The sequence below is a fragment of the Diospyros lotus genome, chromosome 14 (assembly GCF_014633365.1).
Source record: "Diospyros lotus cultivar Yz01 chromosome 14, ASM1463336v1, whole genome shotgun sequence".
Taxonomy (NCBI): Eukaryota; Viridiplantae; Streptophyta; class Magnoliopsida; order Ericales; family Ebenaceae; genus Diospyros; species Diospyros lotus.
Window position 1 is genome coordinate 33,196,471 of NC_068351.1, and position 16,233 is coordinate 33,212,703.

The following is a 16,233-nucleotide window of genomic DNA, read 5'->3' on the forward strand; positions in this document are numbered from 1 at the left end:
TTGTGCAGTAATTCTGGCTACTCATGAAGTAGCGTGTCGAGAGTAAAACTAATAACATAATATATATATATATTTTAAAAAATAATTAATAGCTGATAACAGTTACCCTTCTTTCTAATAGCTTAACCTTTTAGATGATTTGGTGGTCAATTATTTTATATTTTCCATGTATCTCTTAAAGGTAAATGCCTGTCTACTTTGGATTTTACCCTTTTTGGCAGATCTTTGGACAAGTAAACTATTTGGTTTTATGTTGTGTTGTTTTTTGACAGAAAAACTTCTCTCTCCTTTTCATTTGATTTGACATACACACATACATGCATATATATATATATATATAAAATACAAGCGAGAAACTGCCCATATGGCATTGGTTAAGGTAGGAAAAACTGAATTGGTTAAGGAAAGAAAAACTGTCACCTAGAGATAAATATAACTGTACACCTAAATACAAAATTTTAATCACGTGATTTTCTACACACCCCCTCAGGCAGGGCTGTAAATATTAGGGAAGCCCAGCTTGGATCTTCACATCTTCAAACTAAATTTTTGGTAGATCCTTGTCCACCTTCAATTCCTTTTTATGAAGTGCCTTTCTATTTAGGTCACTTTGAACTTATTGAGTTGCTACCTACATCTAGTTAGACGACTAAGATATTGGGTAATTGAGAGGTTTTATTTGAGAATTGCTACATCATAGACTCCTTGTGCCGTCTCATGGAGGATGAAATTTACTCTAACTTGATGTGTCTTTAGGATCGGAATACTTCTCCTTTGTGACATTCTCTTGTGCCATTTTGTGGAGGATGAAATTTTCTCCAACTTTCTGTATCTTCAGGGTTGGAATACTTCTCCTTTGTGGCATTCTCTGGTACCGTCTTGTAGAGGATGAAATTTACTATCAAGTGCCTTTTTATAAGAGGCGAGCACTATCCGCTTTTACAATGATAACTTTTGACCTCATTTATATCCACACTGCTTTTTCATGGGATCAAGCAATAACCGTTACAATGCTTTTTACACTTGGGCTGAAGTAATAACCCTTGCAATGCTTTTTATACTTGGGCTAAAGCAATAACCCTAACTGTCCACCATTTTTAAGAGCAGTCAAAGAATTACCTTTCTGAGCCACTGTGACAACAGATTTATTTTTTTTGGTATTGCACCAGCATCATCCTGTAGTTCCTCTGCAGATATGACTGACAACAACCTGATTCTTGAGATCTCCCAAAGGCTGATTAGGATTTAATTTGATGTGTCTCTTCCTTTAGCCTTAGCCTTAGCCTCAGCCTTCAGTTCATCATTCCTTTTTATTCTGTTTAAATTCCAGATTGCAACTTGAAGGCTGAACATGGTCTATCTGTAGATGAATTCGCTTCCTGATTATCCTGTTACGCACCTGCTTGTTGACTTCAATGCTGATGGAGTGCTTGGTGACGTTCTAGAAACGGCCGGTCCGACCATGGTAGAACTTGTGGGGCATGTGCCCTTGTGGATGGCCCTGTTAACCTTGATGTTGACATAGTCTCCTATGTAATAAATCCTGAGGTACGTTGACAGCGGGATTGTTCCCTTTCTTCCTAAAGGGCCGAGACAACAGGTCTCTCGTTTTGGATCTCAGTCTGTGACCGGCCGACATCTTTTCTCACTGCTTCTGTTTCTCTCTTGACGTGGCTTCGATGGTTATGATTGTGGTTAAAGGTGACAACAACGGTGACAGTTGTGGTTGTGACTGCTGCAATGGTGGACGAAGATGAAGGAGATGGGCAGTGGCTGATGATGGTGGTGTTTTTTCTTGGGAAATTAACTTCAACATCTTCATCGTTCTCTATCTCTCTCCCCCTCTGAACTCTCTGTCTAACCCCGCTTTGATACCATGTAGTTTTTGGACAGAAAAACTTCTCTCACCATTTCATTTGATTGGACACACACACACACACACATATATATATAATGCAAGAGAGAAACTGCCCATATGGCCTTGGTTAACGAAGGAAAAACTGAATCGGTTAAGGAAAGAAAAACTGTCACCTATAGATAAAAAATAACTGTACACCTAAATACAAAATTGTAATCACATGATTTTCTATATGTTGTGTGTTTTTTTCCATGAACGGAATTCATATTACATTTGTTCCTTTATTTTTTTTATATAGTCCTATTTTAGATTTGACTTTGGATTAAATATTTGTATCCTACAATTGACAGACTGGGGAAACATTTAAATTATTCTGATTTTTTAGCTCTGTCTGTCTGTATCTCCAGCCCCCCTTCCTCATCTATTGTGGTTGTTGTGAATTGGCAGACTGGAAAAAGCACTTTTGTTGAGCATCGGACATTTTTCCACCTGTATCGAAGTTTTCATCGTATGTGGATTTTTTTGGTTGTAATGTTCCAGGTAAGAATTCATCCATCTACTATTAATTTATGTAATACGTACTCTTTATGTTTGGCTTAAAATTCGTTCCCACCTAATTTTCTTCAGGCATTGACAATCACAGCCTTCAATGATGGAAAAATTAATCTCGATACTTTTAAAACTGTTCTTAGTGTTGGACCAACTTATACCATCATGAACTTCATTGAGAGTGAGTTTTCATGTTGTTCCAAAATCTCTGTTTTTCCGTGACATATATTCCTTTTCCTGTTTTCTTTATTATGCCATGTACTTTTTTTATAGGTTGTTTAGATGTGCTGCTTACGTTTGGGGCTTACAGCACAGCAAGAGGCATGGCTATCTCTAGGCTGTTTATTAGATTTTTCTGGTTTGGGTTGAGCTCTGTATTTGTGACATATCTTTATGTGTAAGTTTTCTATCTCCTAGCGGTTTTTCTGCTTTCTTCTCTCTTGACGTTTTCTTTTTCTTTTTGTTTTTTTATTGTGCATGTGGTTCCATAAATTGAACTGTTGAGCATCATGGGATTGTGTGTGCATGGCAGTGTCTTGGTGGCTTTCCATATGGGTTCTAGTGTCGGCAGCAGCAGCAAGTCAAGGCACCCACCGCCTTGATAGATTAAGAAGTTTCCTAAGTTACACTTAGGAAACTTTCTTAATCCCTAGCTTTCCTAATTATTTAGCTTTCTTAAAAATTGTATATATGTTCTTTTTGGTAATGTTTGTAGATAGAATGTTTATTAGTCTTTGGTTTCTAAAAGTGTATAGTTTGGTTTCCTTTTTGAGCCTCTCCTGTTCTCTTTATAAGGATGACTCGTGTACAATGTTTTATAATGAAGGAAAAGTATCTTTTTCTACATGAACTTTAGTGAAGCTTTATTCTATTTGCTCACTTATTCTGTGAGATGAATTTTCAGGAAGGTTTTGGAGGAAAGAAACAAGCACACTTCAGATTCAGTATATTTTCGGATTTATATTCTTGTATTGGGGGTTTATGCTGCTATACGCATAGTTTTTGCAATATTACTTAAATTTCCAGCTTGTCATGCTATGTCCGAACGTGCTGACCAGTCATTCTTTCAATTCTTCAAGTGGATTTATCAGGTAATGGTTGTTGAATATGCAAGACTTGGAACTATTTTTCAACATTTTTCAACAATCTGGTTCACAAAATTGTTTGGTTTACAGGAGCGATACTTTGTGGGTCGTGGTCTTTATGAAAGTACCAGTGATTATTTAAGGTTCGTCACCTTTCATGTGTAAATAGGGCTTTTTTTTGCACTCGTTTTTCCCTTAAGCATTATATTTTGAATGGCAAACCCAATTCCTGTTTCTTAAGTAGGACACCTTTGTTCGTATTATCTTGGTACCTTAGTGATGTCACTGATGCTTTATCCTTTTATCTTTTGGTTGAATTTCTGTATTCTCTGAGTAATTATATCTCATATTGATTGATGGAATCTTTCTGCCTAATGTAACTTGTTAATTGTAGTATTTTGAAATTGTTTATTCTTATCCAAAAAATTGTTAACGTATTTGGATGTTATGTTATCCATTAGATTAGCTATTCTTTTATATTTCACTTTATCATCTTATTTGAATTGGATAATTGCGTGAGGAATATATTTTCGCAATTGGCCAATTTGTTGGTCACAGACTTTTGAATAAGCTACTTTTTGGACTATCTTTGTTGATATGCCCTTAATCTTGGATCAGTTTTCTTGATTCACTAAATTTCTTTTGTGTTAAGAGTGCATAACTGAGTGTATTAAGAAGGTTGTTTTTTGCTTTGAGGTATAGTTTGTCTTAGATTCTGTCTTTTGTAGCTCTTTAATTCACTTGGTGTGGAATTTGGGCCAGAATTAGTTTATGTGGCACCATTTCAAAGGATTTTACTGTTTGAAGGAATTAGCAAGTCATATGAGTTATTTGATTTTCCTTATGATTTGGCACTAATGATGGTCCTCCTGAAATCTGGATACTTAACCAATCTGTTTTCCCTGCATTACTGAACCACCTTTAACTTGTTAAAAGTGGATTGGTTGGAATTTTTGGTCATCCAGCTACTATTGAAATTGTATGTGGTGTGATTGATGGTTTCATTTGAGACTTTGAACAATGGAACTGTAGTAAGAATCACACTGGTGCTCAATGCATTGAAGAGCTGATAAATAATGTACAATGTTTCATGGATTCTCTAAAAATTGGTAGTACTGCTACCTGGCTTAGTGTCGAGTTATTAGTGTTAGGTAGATGGCTCAGTGACTCACTGTTGCATCATCTTGTTTGAAAAATTTGTGCGGAAGCTACGCTATGGTTGTAGAAGAATTGAAGATAATTGACCATAATTCTCAACCTCCATTCATAGCATGGATATGGAGTAAGTTAAGCTGTTAGTCTACCTTCCTAGTGAAATTCCTGTTGCACAAAATAGAGGGATAAACTCCTGTAAGTAATAAGTTGTCTCCTAATTATCTGAGATAGCTTGAAGTTGATTATGGATTTGAGTTTCAATCTGAATGTAGTTTGGGGACTTGTAACTGTGTATTGAGACTAGTAATTTACTTTTTGAAGTATATTTCCCTAAATTTCTGTAGCTGTTAGTGCAACTTATAAAAAAGCATTCTCCAATATAAGTAAACTAGTGGTAATCAAGAGATCTGAAATCCAATTTGTGATGATATTGAGCATCTTTATGGGAAGGGTTTCATCTTTGAGGACTTTTGACTAGAGAGATTACTTCAAAATTGAAAAGAATAAGTGAGTTGGAGGCATTGGTGGAGAGCAGAAGATGCATGGAGGATCTCAAGAATGGTGTGGAAGCAGAGTTTGAATTGTTTGGATGGCTTCAGTTTGATGCCAAATTGAGTTTCATTGCCTAGTCATATTTGAATAAGAATACATAATTTTGCTCTCTTTCACAATAGGGGTAGGGGGCCATGTGTTTCTGTACATGGTTGTAATAGAGGTCACTTCTAGAGATGTGCATGTTCATGGGTCTATTTGGATGGTATTAGCACAACTTTTTCTTTGCCTATTGGGAGATTTTGTGATATGATCTTAGGATTTTGGGGCATTTATTTCATTTGTATGGTATTTTGTGTTTGACTTTCTTTCCCCATGTAAAATGTTGCTAAGGCTGCCAAAAAAGGGCCCTGGTGGTGTGAGATGCGCAAAGCCTGTATATATATTTTAAGGCTACTTAAAATATCGTCCATGAAATGCAAGAAGGAATCCAAGGAGTGATCTCTGTCAACTTAAAAAAAAAAAAGAAAAAGAAACATGAATGTTACCATATGAGCATGCTGTTCAGTTTAGGAAAATAGACTCTGTTTTCTAGAAAAGTTTTCCACAGGATATAGAAAATGAAAAACATGCTTAAATGAAAAAAAAGTTCAAATAGAAAATAGAAAACCCTGTTTTCCAGTTTTCAAGAGTGTAGAGAATGGTAACAAGGGGTCTAAACGTTGAAGTGCCAAGGGTTTAAGTGGACGATGCAAGGGGAAGAGTTCACCGCTGATTTGTGAATTCTAAAGTTGGGCGGCTGCAACATTGTACTTGGGGTAGATTGGATGAGGACGGTAAGTCCCCTAATCTTTGACTTTAATAAATTAGAAGTTACTTTTGAAAAAGAAGGGAAGAGGCTGACGTTTACAGGAAGTTAGGAGACTGGATAATGCAAGGTGTTGACAGGAAAGAAGATGCAGAAACTAATACAACAAGGGGAGTCCTTGATAGCTCAATTGCACTTCATATGTGCCGTTGAGGTAGAGGAGGGCAAGGAAGTGGGAGCAAGGAGGCGGCAACAGACTTGGAGGACAGCCCACGGCCAACAATGTCTTCCACTCTGAACTCACTCACTAAGGTACACTCTTGTGATTCCCTAACTCACTGTTGAATGAATTTGAGGATGTATTTTCACAACCGTTAACCCTATCTCCAACCCGTTTCCTTGACCATGCCATACACTTGAAACCTAACACCGATTCTATGAACATCCGAGCCTATAGGTATCCTCCAAAACAAAAGGTTGAGATAGAAAGAATTAGTGAACGAAATGCTGTCTAAATCCATCATTCAGCCAAGTCAAAGCCCCCTTGCCTTGCTGATCATATTAGTCAAAAAGAAGGATGACATGTGGTAGTTTTGTGTAGTCTACTGTCCACTGAACTCCATCACTATCAAAAACAAATTTCCCATTCCAATTATCAAAGATCTACTTAATGAACTAGCTGGAGCCACAAATTTTTCAAAACTCGACCTATGATTTGAGTACCATCAAATCCGGATGAGACCTAAGGATGTGCACAATACAGCCTTTAGGACTCATCGGGGCTCTATGAATTTTTAAGTAATGCCCTTTGGTTTGACTAATGCCTCTATAACACTCCAAGCCTTGATGAACCACATCTTTAGTACTTATATGAGGAAATTCATCCTTGTGTTTTTTGATGATATCCTCATTTACAGTTCATTCTTCGACCAACACTTAACCCATTTGAGGGTAGCTTTTGAAAATCTCAGATCCAATCAACTGTTTGTGAAGGGATCCAAGTGTACCTTTGTTGAGGCAAAAGTGGAGTATCTAGGCTATGTAATAACAGGAAAAGGGGTGAGTACAGAGCCCAAGAAGATTGTTGCCATGATAGAGTGGCCAAAACCGCAATCAGTCAAGGAGTTGAGGGGTTTTTTAGGCCTGACGGGGTACTACAGGAGATTCATTAGGCACTATAGGATTATTAGTAAGCCGCTGTCAGATTTACTCAAAAAGAATAACTTTAGCTGGAATAGCAATGTGGAAGAAGCATTTTAAACCTTGAAAGAGGCAATGACATAGGCCCCAATATTGGCCTTACCTAATTTTTTAATGCTCTTTTTCTTAGAGATAGATGCTTGTGATTCAGGGGTGGGCGCTATTTTGGTGCAAGAGGGTAAGCCTTTAGCTTTCTTAAGTCATGCTCTAGCTTCGAAACACTTGGGAGCATATATGACAAGGAGTTGTTGGTAGTCCTAATAGCAGTAGAAAAATGGAGATATTATTTGGAGGGCAATCAAATCATAATAAGGACCGACTATGAAAGTCTGAAGTTTTGTTACAGTTGAGGGTACATACACAGTTGCAGAAAAAAGAGATGTCTCAATTGCTTGGGTTGGACTATACAGTACAATATCAGAAGGGGAAGGAACACATAGTAGCTGATGCACTATCCCAGAGGGAAGAGGGGCTGCTTGTCACGCAATATTAGCTGTGATTCCTGATTGGGTTAAGGAAATTTCTACAAGTTATGAGCAGTCCACTTGGGTAAAAGATATCATCTCTTGATTGGTAGTCCACTGTCATGACCCCAAGGAACCCCAAGGATATATTAGTAATCCATGTCAAGTGTTTTCCTTATTAGTTTCATTTTCTGTTGTTGTTGTTAGCATTTTCAATTGTAAGCCTATAAATAGGCTTGAGTAGTTAGAGGAAGGCAGCTTAATGAATGATTTGAATTCTCTCATTTTCCCTCTCTCAATTGTCCCAGTTCTCTCTCCCATTTTTATCTCTTCTTCCTCAATTCTGTCCGTTTTGTTCTTCCCTCCCTTTTTGACCTATCTACCTCTAATTCTTACCAAATTCCTTCCTAGGCCCTAGGCAAATCCTAGGGTCGTAACATCCACCCTTCAGATTAGGCCAGTTATACCTTAATAGTGGGGTTACTAAGATACAAAGGGAGATTGGTGATAGGAGATGACAGTCTTCTCAAGGAGAGGATCCTTCAGTCCCAACATGATTCTCCTATGGGGGGACACTTAGGTTTGAATGTTACCTACAATAAGGTAGGATAGCTGTTTTATTGGCCATGGCTTAAGCAAAATGTGACCACTTATGTCTTGAAGTGCTCCACTTGCCAGTGCTGCAAGCATGAGCATATTTCCTATCCGAGGCTACTGCAGCCACTCAACATACCTAAGCAAGCATGGGAACAAATTTCCATGGATTTCGTGGAAGCGTTACCTAAATCAGAGGGAAGGGATGTGATTCTTGTGGTGGTGGACTGATGGACCAAGTTTGGTCACTTCTTTAGCTTGGCACACCCGATGGACCAAATTTGGTCACTTCTTTAGCTTGGCACACCCATTCATAGCCTCAGAGGTCACTTGGGCGCTGTTATATTCGGTTGTTAAATTACATGGGCTGCCTCTATCTATTGTCTTTGATAGGGTAAGATCTTCACTAGCAACTTTTGGCAGGGATTATTCAAGAGTTTATTGGGGAAATTACATGCCTATCGCCTATCACCCAGAAACAGATGGACAAACGGAAATGGTGAATCAATGTTTTGTTGTCTTACCTCCAATATGTTTGTTTTGCTAAACCTAAGAGTTGGAACAAGTGGCTGCCCCTAGCCCAATGGTGGTACAACACCAACTTCCACAAGTCACTGAAGGGAACCCTGTTTGAAGTCTTATTCGGCTACAAACTCCCTATTCTACCTGTTGTTATGCAGTATTTGAATATGGAGATGGCCGCTGATCAGTAGTTATAGCAAAGACCGGAGGCTTTGCATGTGATTGAGAAAGAACTAACTACTGCACAAAATTGGATGAAGCAAATGGCAGACAAGAGGAGAAGTGAGAGGTTGTTTGACTTGGGGGATATGGTGTACTTAAAGGTTAAAAGGTCCCCCCAAACTGAACCCCAAATACTATGGTCCATTTCCCACAGTAGCAAAAGTAGGGGAGGTGGCCTACATATTACAGTTACTGGATGACTTTTTTCATGTTTCTCTACTGAAGAAAGTTATTGGACAGACGGACAACACCACTGTGGATAGGGTGACATACACATGAGGTTAGTTATAGATGATGTGGGTTGTACCTGGAGAAGGCTATATTCAATTCTACTCTTTAATTTTAGCAGGATTTAAGACGCGAGGATTCAGTATATAAGGGATTGATCCTATCTGCCTAGAGGCATCCAGAAAATTCAATAGAAAATTTTCTGAATTCCCTCTCACAAATCTCCCCCTCCCCTACTCTCTCTCTCTCTCAATTTCTCTTCATTTCTCTCTCTATTTCTCTCTTTTTCTACAGAATTCCCTCGGATCAACTTCGGATCCGAGAGAGTTCAACGCTAGATCAAAGATATGACAAAGTGGTATCAGAGCTTTGACCTGGCCGACGAGATCCCAAGGTAATTCTCCATGGCAGAGGGAACACTGATGAAGAATTCAGAGTCACAACTGTAGTAGTTCAATTCAACGGTTTCAGACTTGCAGGCTCAAGTGGAATTATTGGAGATCGGATCAACTAGGAACCATGAGGCGATCATGGCGATGGATAGGAAAATGGATAGTTCCATGGAAGGATTGGAAAGGAGATTGGATGGAGCGATTTTACAGATTTGAGATGAGGTGGGAAACCAGATTGAGATCAGTTATAGAGTTTTATGGTGATGTTTACTTGATAGAATCATGTAAGAATCTCCCCAGACTTTCCTCCTAGGGAGAGGACCGAATCGATCCTAAATGGACACAAGACGAATAATGTGACTGCTATGCCATCTGAAATAGTGGTGGATATGTGGTTGAACTTTGGCAAGGGGGACTGGCTTTCCCCAATCAGCTAGGGTTCCCGATGCCCAAACTAGAGATCCCTATGTTTGATGGGACTAACCCTTGGTGGTGGGTGAAGTGGTGTGAACGAATGTTCAATTGGTATAACATGCCAGAGAGGCACAAGGTGGCTCTAGCCACTGCCTATTTCAATGATGCTAGGGATGCTTGGTATCAAGGTTGGTCGAAGGTTAGGGGGGAGTGCCTGTTAGAGGAATTTGCAGAGAAGTTGTGTGAAAGATTTGGGGATAGAAATAGGATGGATGTAGTGGAAGAATTTAACAAGTTTAAGCAAGGAGGTGTGCAATCCTATCAAGTCTATTTTGAGGAGCCGAAGTCTCTTATTGAAGTCTCTTGTGCTCATCCTCAACCCACATCTCTCTGGAGCATATTTTGTCTCTAGCTTTGTGAGTGGGTTGAGTGAGGAACTTAGACCCATGGTGAAGATGCTACAATCTGGAACAATGGAGTAAGCAACTGAGAGCGCTAGACTACACGAGTTAATGATGGAAGCAATAATGAAGAAACATATACTATAGGTGAAGGGGATGATTATTGGCTCAGCTTCACAAGGAAATAAGGGGTAAGGCAAGGAGATGGTCAAGGTTAATCAAGGATCAAAGGGGGTGACGATCCCCACCTTTGCTAACCCTATAACAAGGCAAGGGAGAAAAATGATCAAATAGAGGAGGCAAGTGGGGCTATGCTTCAAGTGCGGGGACAGATACTTCCCCAGACATCAATGCAAGAGGCAATTGCTCTTGCTTGAAGGGGAAGACATGATTGTGGTAAAAGAAGAGGAAGTAGAAGAACCGATGGAATTAGAAAGGGAGGACAATGGGGGGATCTCACTACATGTTCTCAAGGGATTAGCTAACAACAAGATAGTCAAGGTTGATGGGAAGGTATAGGATTGTAGCCTCATGATTTTGATTGATAGTGAGAGTACCTACAGTTTTTTGGATGAATGTATGGTAAAGAGACTAAACTGTCGATTTACGAGGACTCAACTATTGATAGTGGGTGTGGCTAATGGCAATAGAAATTTTTCTAAATTCCCCCTCACAAATCTCCCCCAACCCACTCTCTCTCAATTTCTCTTCATTTCCCTCTCCGTTTCTCTCTTTTTCTACAGAATTCCCTTGGATCAACTTTCGATTCGAGAGAGTTCAGTGTCAGATCAGAGATCTGACAATTCCTTTGCCATTGGAAGAGGTAGTAGTTAATATAGAACCCTTGGCCATACTGGAAAATAGAGTGATGTATTGAGACTCCCTACCATTGACTCAAGTCTTGGTGCAATGGACCCATCTACATCTCGATCATAATACATGGGAGTATCTCCCGAACCTCCTCAAGTAGTTTCCTCTAGTGGCACAACTGTTATGATTTCTTGAGGATAAGAAATGTGCTTTTTTTTTTTTTTTGGGGGGGGGGGGGAAGGTTATATTATGTTATGGATATTTTCCCTTTTGTCTTTTATCTTTTTGTTCGTAGCTGAGGCGGTTACAAATTTGTTATACCTCACGTGGTAGCAGCTATGAACTTATATATTAGGCCACAACATGAGATTGGAGAATTCATGAATGAAATTGATTGAATATTCTCTCAATTCTCTCCTATCTTCTTTCTCCCTCTCTCTCCCCCCCTCTCTTTTCTCTTAATTTTTGTTAATTTCCCCTCAAATACCCCTTGTTAGATTCAACAATCTGACACTAGTCACTAGGGGGAGATTGTTAGTGGTGGTGACCAAAGTGACCTTCCTACTTTAGATTTGAAGACTTTGATACAATTAGAGATAGAGACAACTGCTCAACAAGAATCTGGCTCGCCTATTCTTGCTTCTCCCAGCTTAGGCAAGTAGGATATGCCAGAACAAGGAGCATAGCCATTGCCATTGTTGCCATCCTGTGTCAAGTCTAAAGGCTATCCCTATCTCTTCAAGAGAAGGTCTCAATCTATTTCGAACCCATAGCTTGGGCCAACATCTGTTTCTAGTCCAAGTATTGAACTTTCTCACTCAACTATTCCTTCTAATCCTATTGCTAATGATTTGGACCTACCTATTGCTGTTCGAAAAGGGATTAGAAATTGCACACAACCCTTGGCCAACTATATCTCTTACCATTGACTCTCACTAAATCATAGAAGCTTCCTATCCTCTCTTTATTCCATTGTCATTCTTAAAATAGTTGATGATTCATTAAATGATCAGAATTGGACACAAGTAATGCAAGAAGACATGAGAGTTTTGGAAAACAATCAATCTTGGGAGATGGTGCCTAGACGAAAGGGAGGTTGACATGTGGGCTACAAGTGGGTGTTTAACTTGAAATTCAATACAGATGGCACATTAGAAAGATATAAGGCTCGGCTGGTTGCTAAAGGATACACCTAGACCTATGGAATTGATTACTTAGAGACCATTGCACCTATGGCAAAGATGACAATTGTGCGGATACTCTTATGTCTGGCATCATGTTGTGGTTGGTAGTTCCAACAACTTGATGTTAAGAATGCTTTCCTTCATGGAGATTTAGAGGAAGAAGTTTTTATGGAGCCACCACCAGGGTTTGATAAAGAAGCCTCGGGCATGGTATGCAGACTTAAAAAGGCACTATATGGGCTTAAGAAGTCACCAAGAGCATGGTTCGACATATTCTCTAAGGCTACGAGACAAACGGGATATCGACAAAGTAGGGGTGATCATACTCTTTTTATTAAACATTCAATGAAGGAGAAGATTACAACCTTGCTTGTGTATGTAAATGATATTGTGGAAGCATCTAAAGTTTTGTGATAGCATTGTTTATTGTTGTTTTTGTTTTCGTGTATTTCCTATTGTTGTTTGGTTGTTGTAGTATATCTGTTGTACTAGCATTAGTGCTGCTTTGCTGTATTAGTTATTGTTGAGGCGGTGCCTCTTTCATGTGTAATGAGCTGCCTATTTATAAGCAACTCTTAGGTTCTTTATCTAATGTTAAGTTTTCATTTTTCTTTGCAATACAATTTATGACTTCTCTTGTTCTTTGTTGTCTCCTGTTTATTTCTATCATTTCTTTGTGCCCTAGGGTTTCCGTTTCATGCTAGTAGAGCCATTGCTCTAACCTAATGGCCTCAAATCACACTCTCAGCTCCTCCTGTCATTTCTTTATGCCCTAGGGTTTTTGTCATTTCTTTGAACTGTTTTGTGATATTCAATCAGCTATTAATATTGTTCACAATCTTGTTCAGCATGACAAGACAAAGCATGTAGAAATAGACCAGCATTTCATAAAGGAGAAATTTGATGTAGGTTTGATTTAGATTTCTTATGTGTCATCTAAAAATCAAATAGCTGATATGTTATCTAATGGGTTGGCTACAAAACGATTTGATGTTCTAGTAATCCAGTTGGGAATGATAGTAATTCATTCACCAATTTGAGGGGGAGTGTTGAATCATGAAGATATGTTGGATCACAAAGATATGTTAAGGGGAAAAATGATCTGTTGTAATCACTTGTATTAGATTAGCTTTGGGTTATCTCGGGAGGGTTTTTTTTCTTTTTGTTGTTAGCATTTGTATATCACTTGTGTTATTCTAGATGGTTTGTTTCTAGAAGGTTTAGATAGCGATAGTCTGGTTGGTTGATTGTAACTACCGGTTTAATTAGTTTTTTGTTTACCGCCTCTATTCTATTATTCTATCTTAAGGGAGAGAGAGAGGAGTATGCACAAGTTTATACTTGAGAGTAAAGAGGGGGCATCTTTGTAATCTTGGATAAGGAAACTCTTCACAGTTTTGGGTATAAGGCTGTAGGTGAGTTGTAGTGCATGTAATCCTCTTGTTCTTCATTCAAGATAGTGAAAATAGCGCCTCATGGAAGTCTGGATGTAGGTCTTCCTTAGAAGACCGAACCAGGATAAAATTCTATTGTCTTGTTGTGTGTGGATGCTTTCTGTTTTGGTTCTTAATCTTTTGTATTGTGAGTTTTCGGACTTTGTTCTTATCTTGAGTGGTTCTTGATTTTGGTATTCTAAGATTCTAAGTGTGAGTGTCATAGAGAGAGTTGTGTGTTTATTCCAACAACTTGGTATCAGAGTTTATAATCTCTGTGGCATTCAAGATTCTTGAAGAAACCTAGGGATACAAAATCGAAGGCTCAAATCGAGATGGCGCCAATTGCATCAAGATACGACATCGACAAATTTGATGGGTCTAATGACTTCGGCCTATAGAGTATCAAGATGGAAGCATTCCTCTGTTGTCAAGGCCTAGAAGGAGCACTGGAACCAGAAGCAATCGGGACCTCAACCGAGAATGAGACACCAGTTTTGATTGCTACACAGAAGAAGACTCAGGCGTAGATCAAGAAGAAGGCTTACAACCTTTTGATTTTGAGCCTCGGAGACAAAGTTCTAAGGGAGGTGTCAAAGTTAAAATAAGCGACCGAAATCTGGAAAAGACTGGAAGATTTGTATCTTAAGAAGACTCTTTCCAGTCAGTTATTCCTTAAAGCCAGGTTCTTTAATCTTAAAATGCATGATAATCAAAAGCTCCAGGAGCATTTAGATTACTTTAACAAACTATGTTTAGATTTAGAAAACATAGATGTAAAGTATGATGACGAGGACAGGGCCCTAGTTCTTCTATGTTCATTACCTAAGTCCTATGAAAACTTTGTGGATATTCTCCAACACGATAGAGACAAACTTTCTTTAGAAGATGTAATAGGGGCATTAAATTCTAAAGAATTAAGGATTAAGATGGATGTGAGGCCTTAACAACAAGATCAAGAAGCACTAAAAGAGATCAGAAAAATAAGGGTAAGTCAAGGTCTAAATCTAGGAATGGAAAATGGCTAATAAAATGTTATTACTGTTAGTAAGAAGGACATATTAAGAGGTTGTGTCCAAAGAGAAAGAAGGATCTAGCCGAGAAGGAGAGTTCTGGAGGAGGGGTGAACTTTTGTGATAGTGGTTATGATAGTTCTGAAGCTTTAGTTGTAAGTGAAAGTGTAGAAAGCCAATAGTGGGTTCTAGACTCAGGCTGCTCCTTTCACATGACTCCAAAACGACATTGGTTGCAAAACTTTACGAATTTTAATGGAGGTAAGGTCTTACTAAGTAAGGACCATGAATGTGAGGTAAAAGGGATAGAAGACATTGGGCTAAAATGGCATGATGGCTCCCATAAAACCCTCACAGCTGTTAGGTATTGGCCGGCGGCTGTCGAACCACTCCAGATTAGATATCTATGTATCTCTTCTCTAGTTTGTAGCAAATTGCACCCTAGGTCGTCTCTCACAAGGAGCCTCACTTTCTTCTACCAACAAGGAGAACCAATATAAACAACAGTTTGTTTAGGGGGGGGGGGGGGTTTCACAGAAAACTAAGTAACAAAACAGAAAGACAAGGATAGATGAAAATCAGTAAATGAAATGCAACCAGCTGTGTATTTGTCCCCTCTGTGAAATTTTCCTCCTCCAACCTATAAATCTTGGCTTGTTAGATGTTTTAATCTCCGGATATCAAACTTAAAGCATCCCCAACAACCGTCCAAGGATTAAAATGATTGGAACAACAAAATGAATACAGAAATCTCTTATAAACAAAATGCAACCATTCACTCTCTATTCAACCCATCCGGAGCTATGCAAGAACAACCATTCAAGCACATTATATTCATTTCCGAGATGTTATACCAACCGGCTACAACACTCTGTTCTCTTAAGCATTTAACAGAAAATGAATCCATGCAAATTCACACAAACCTGCCATGAACTCCATGCATTCGAAAATCTGCTCAAACTAAACTAAATGGAAATGAATAAGATTAAAACAAATAAACCAGGTTTTTGCAGCTCATCCGGGACTCAAATTCCACACGGGTTCAAGATACACAACCAGTTACAATAGCTCTAGCCTTTCATTACAGCAAGGAAGACAAAATGGAGACAAAATGAAGAAAATAAAAAAATGCTAACAACAAGAAAAACGGCCAGAATCTCCTCTCTTTTCTCCTCTCGCTCTCCCTGGAAATAAGTGCTAAGAGGCCTTAAATACATGGCTAAGAAAGGAAGAGCTAGGAAGGCTAGGGTTGGGCCTAGTCCAACAGAAAAGAGAAGAAACAGAAGAGAGATAAGTGAGCCCAAAACAGCAAAATCGAGTAGCCCAAATCTACTCCTTGAAAGTGAGCCCAAGCTCCTTTAGATGAGTCCCACAATTGCCCAAGGCCGGCCTACCCCCATGAAGTCCGA

The 16,233-nt window shown here is 38.9% G+C and overlaps 1 protein-coding gene across 1 annotated transcript in view; it reads left to right on the forward strand.

Moving 5' to 3' along the window:
* The window catches only part of LOC127790966 (callose synthase 10), a 133,399-nt gene that overhangs the window by 22,172 nt on the left and 94,994 nt on the right, over positions 1 to 16,233 (forward strand). Inside the window, exons 13-17 of the mRNA XM_052320703.1 lie at positions 2,306 to 2,398; positions 2,486 to 2,588; positions 2,681 to 2,804; positions 3,312 to 3,498; positions 3,583 to 3,635. Coding sequence (XP_052176663.1) covers positions 2,306 to 2,398; positions 2,486 to 2,588; positions 2,681 to 2,804; positions 3,312 to 3,498; positions 3,583 to 3,635 — 560 coding nt within the window. The remainder of the gene's footprint in view (positions 1 to 2,305; positions 2,399 to 2,485; positions 2,589 to 2,680; positions 2,805 to 3,311; positions 3,499 to 3,582; positions 3,636 to 16,233) is intronic.